Source organism: Penaeus monodon, chromosome 31 (genome assembly GCF_015228065.2).
Source record: "Penaeus monodon isolate SGIC_2016 chromosome 31, NSTDA_Pmon_1, whole genome shotgun sequence".
Taxonomy (NCBI): domain Eukaryota; kingdom Metazoa; phylum Arthropoda; class Malacostraca; order Decapoda; family Penaeidae; genus Penaeus; species Penaeus monodon.
Genome location: NC_051416.1, coordinates 32,894,926 through 32,896,633, shown reverse-complemented (window position 1 = coordinate 32,896,633; position 1,708 = coordinate 32,894,926). Strand labels below are relative to the sequence as shown.

The 1,708-nt window shown below is 43.1% G+C and overlaps 1 protein-coding gene across 2 annotated transcripts in view; it reads right to left on the bottom strand.

The window, feature by feature from the left end:
• Positions 1 to 122: 122 nt before the first annotated feature.
• LOC119593190 overlaps positions 123 to 1,708 on the bottom strand; it is an 11,452-nt gene continuing 9,866 nt past the window's right edge. For both annotated transcript variants that reach the window (XM_037942169.1, XM_037942170.1), the window contains 3 exons: positions 1,499 to 1,587; positions 1,131 to 1,300; positions 123 to 766 (listed from right to left, as the gene is read on the bottom strand). In XM_037942169.1, the coding sequence (XP_037798097.1) occupies positions 610 to 766; positions 1,131 to 1,300; positions 1,499 to 1,587 (416 nt within the window). In that variant the 3' untranslated portion in view covers positions 123 to 609. The remainder of the gene's footprint in view (positions 767 to 1,130; positions 1,301 to 1,498; positions 1,588 to 1,708) is intronic.

Sequence of the window (1,708 nt, the reverse complement as noted above, 5' to 3'; positions counted from 1 at the left end):
TCTTGTATTATCAATAAAAGTTCACTTACTTTCCCCAGATATATGGCCTACCATAAACCTATAAAATGCTCAATGAGCTGATATATGCTAAAGTCCAAATACGGTTATGCAAACGAAAAGGAATTCATTATATAGTTTTATTACAAAAATGTATACAAATCGGACCAGCCGAGAACAAGATAACAAGAATAACAATAAAAAAATAACTTACAGATTAAATACCAGTGTTATCATAAATATTGTGCGGTCAAACCACCAATTACGTTTACATAACGAAGAGGAATTACTTTGCAGACACGAGTGATAATCACAGAAGAATCAGAATAAGAATAATACGAATAATCCTCGTCCAAAAGGACCACGAACGGATGACATGACACCTGAAACATGGATAGAACTGAGTCCCCGACGAAGGAAACTTTAATAACCACCCACGGCCGAAGTTTCAAAGGAAATCAAATTTTAAGAGCAATCGGAAGAAAGGTGAAAATGGATTGATCTGTTCTCATTAATCCGCCTTCTTTAGATCACGTGTCTCACTCCACATTTTTGAACAATATTTGATAAAAGAAAAGGTGTCCGCCAGGCCAGCATGGAGGAGGGCCTGAATTAGCGGGGTCCGGACGCGCCCCGCGAAATGACCTTCGACGAGTCGACGCCGTCGCCTCCGCACGCGAACTGGCCGCACTGCCGCCTGCGGACGGCCAGCATGACGTCATCGGCCGTTCTCTTCAGGGACGACTCCTCGGCGCTGCCTCGATTTAATCTGGAGAAGGAAAACAAATTTTGAATAAAATTGTTTTACACAATCCTTTTATTACGCGTAGCGTGAATTAGACGAGTTGCTAAGCACCAAAAAGACATAAATAAACAATAACAAAGATAAACAAAATAGTAAACAAATAAACGAAGGCATACGTGTCCAAAGGAGTTCTCAGACTATTTCCCCGAAAATGCGTACATTGTTGTTTTATTAATTTAACCGCTTCTCTATAGCATAATGACAGACATGCAATTACACTATAACCATTACAATGCCCTAGCGTAAATATAGACGCTTATCATAAAGAAAAAGAGCAGCCCACTAGCAAACCTATCAAAACAATGAAAATAAACCAAAATAAACTTACAGCGAAAGGAAAAGCCCAAGACGCTTTTCCACAGAGTACAAGTAGTCGTCGCTCAGGAAGCTCATGACGTCACAGAAGATCCTCTTGGAACACTTGGAATCCGTCCAGGCGGTGTGGCCTTCCAGACGCTCCAGCAGACTCGACTCGTCGAGGGGAAGCGCGTCCAGGAGCTGTGGGGGGAGGGAGGAGGGGTGAGCATCTCTGGTAAGAAATGGTGTGGCGGAAGAATGGTGGTCATAATGAGAGAGAGGTAGACATCAAGGGAGGGAGGGAGGGAGAGGGAAAGGGGGAGAGGGGGAGATAAGGAGAGAGGGAGAGGGGAGATGAGAAGGGAGGGAGTAACAACTTACAAAAGAAGAGCACCATACCTGATTCATGAATTCTTCAGTTGGGTCATCCACAGACCGCTTGCCGATAGTAACGTTGCTATTGGCTGCAATTGCGACCAATCCCAGCCCTGGAAATAGAGGGTTATATTAACGTTGATAGTCTTTCTCGGCCCAGTGCTTGTGCCTTTACTTTATGACTAAGGGAAGTTTTCAAAAAAGGTTCACACCTAGATTAAAATAGAGAAATGA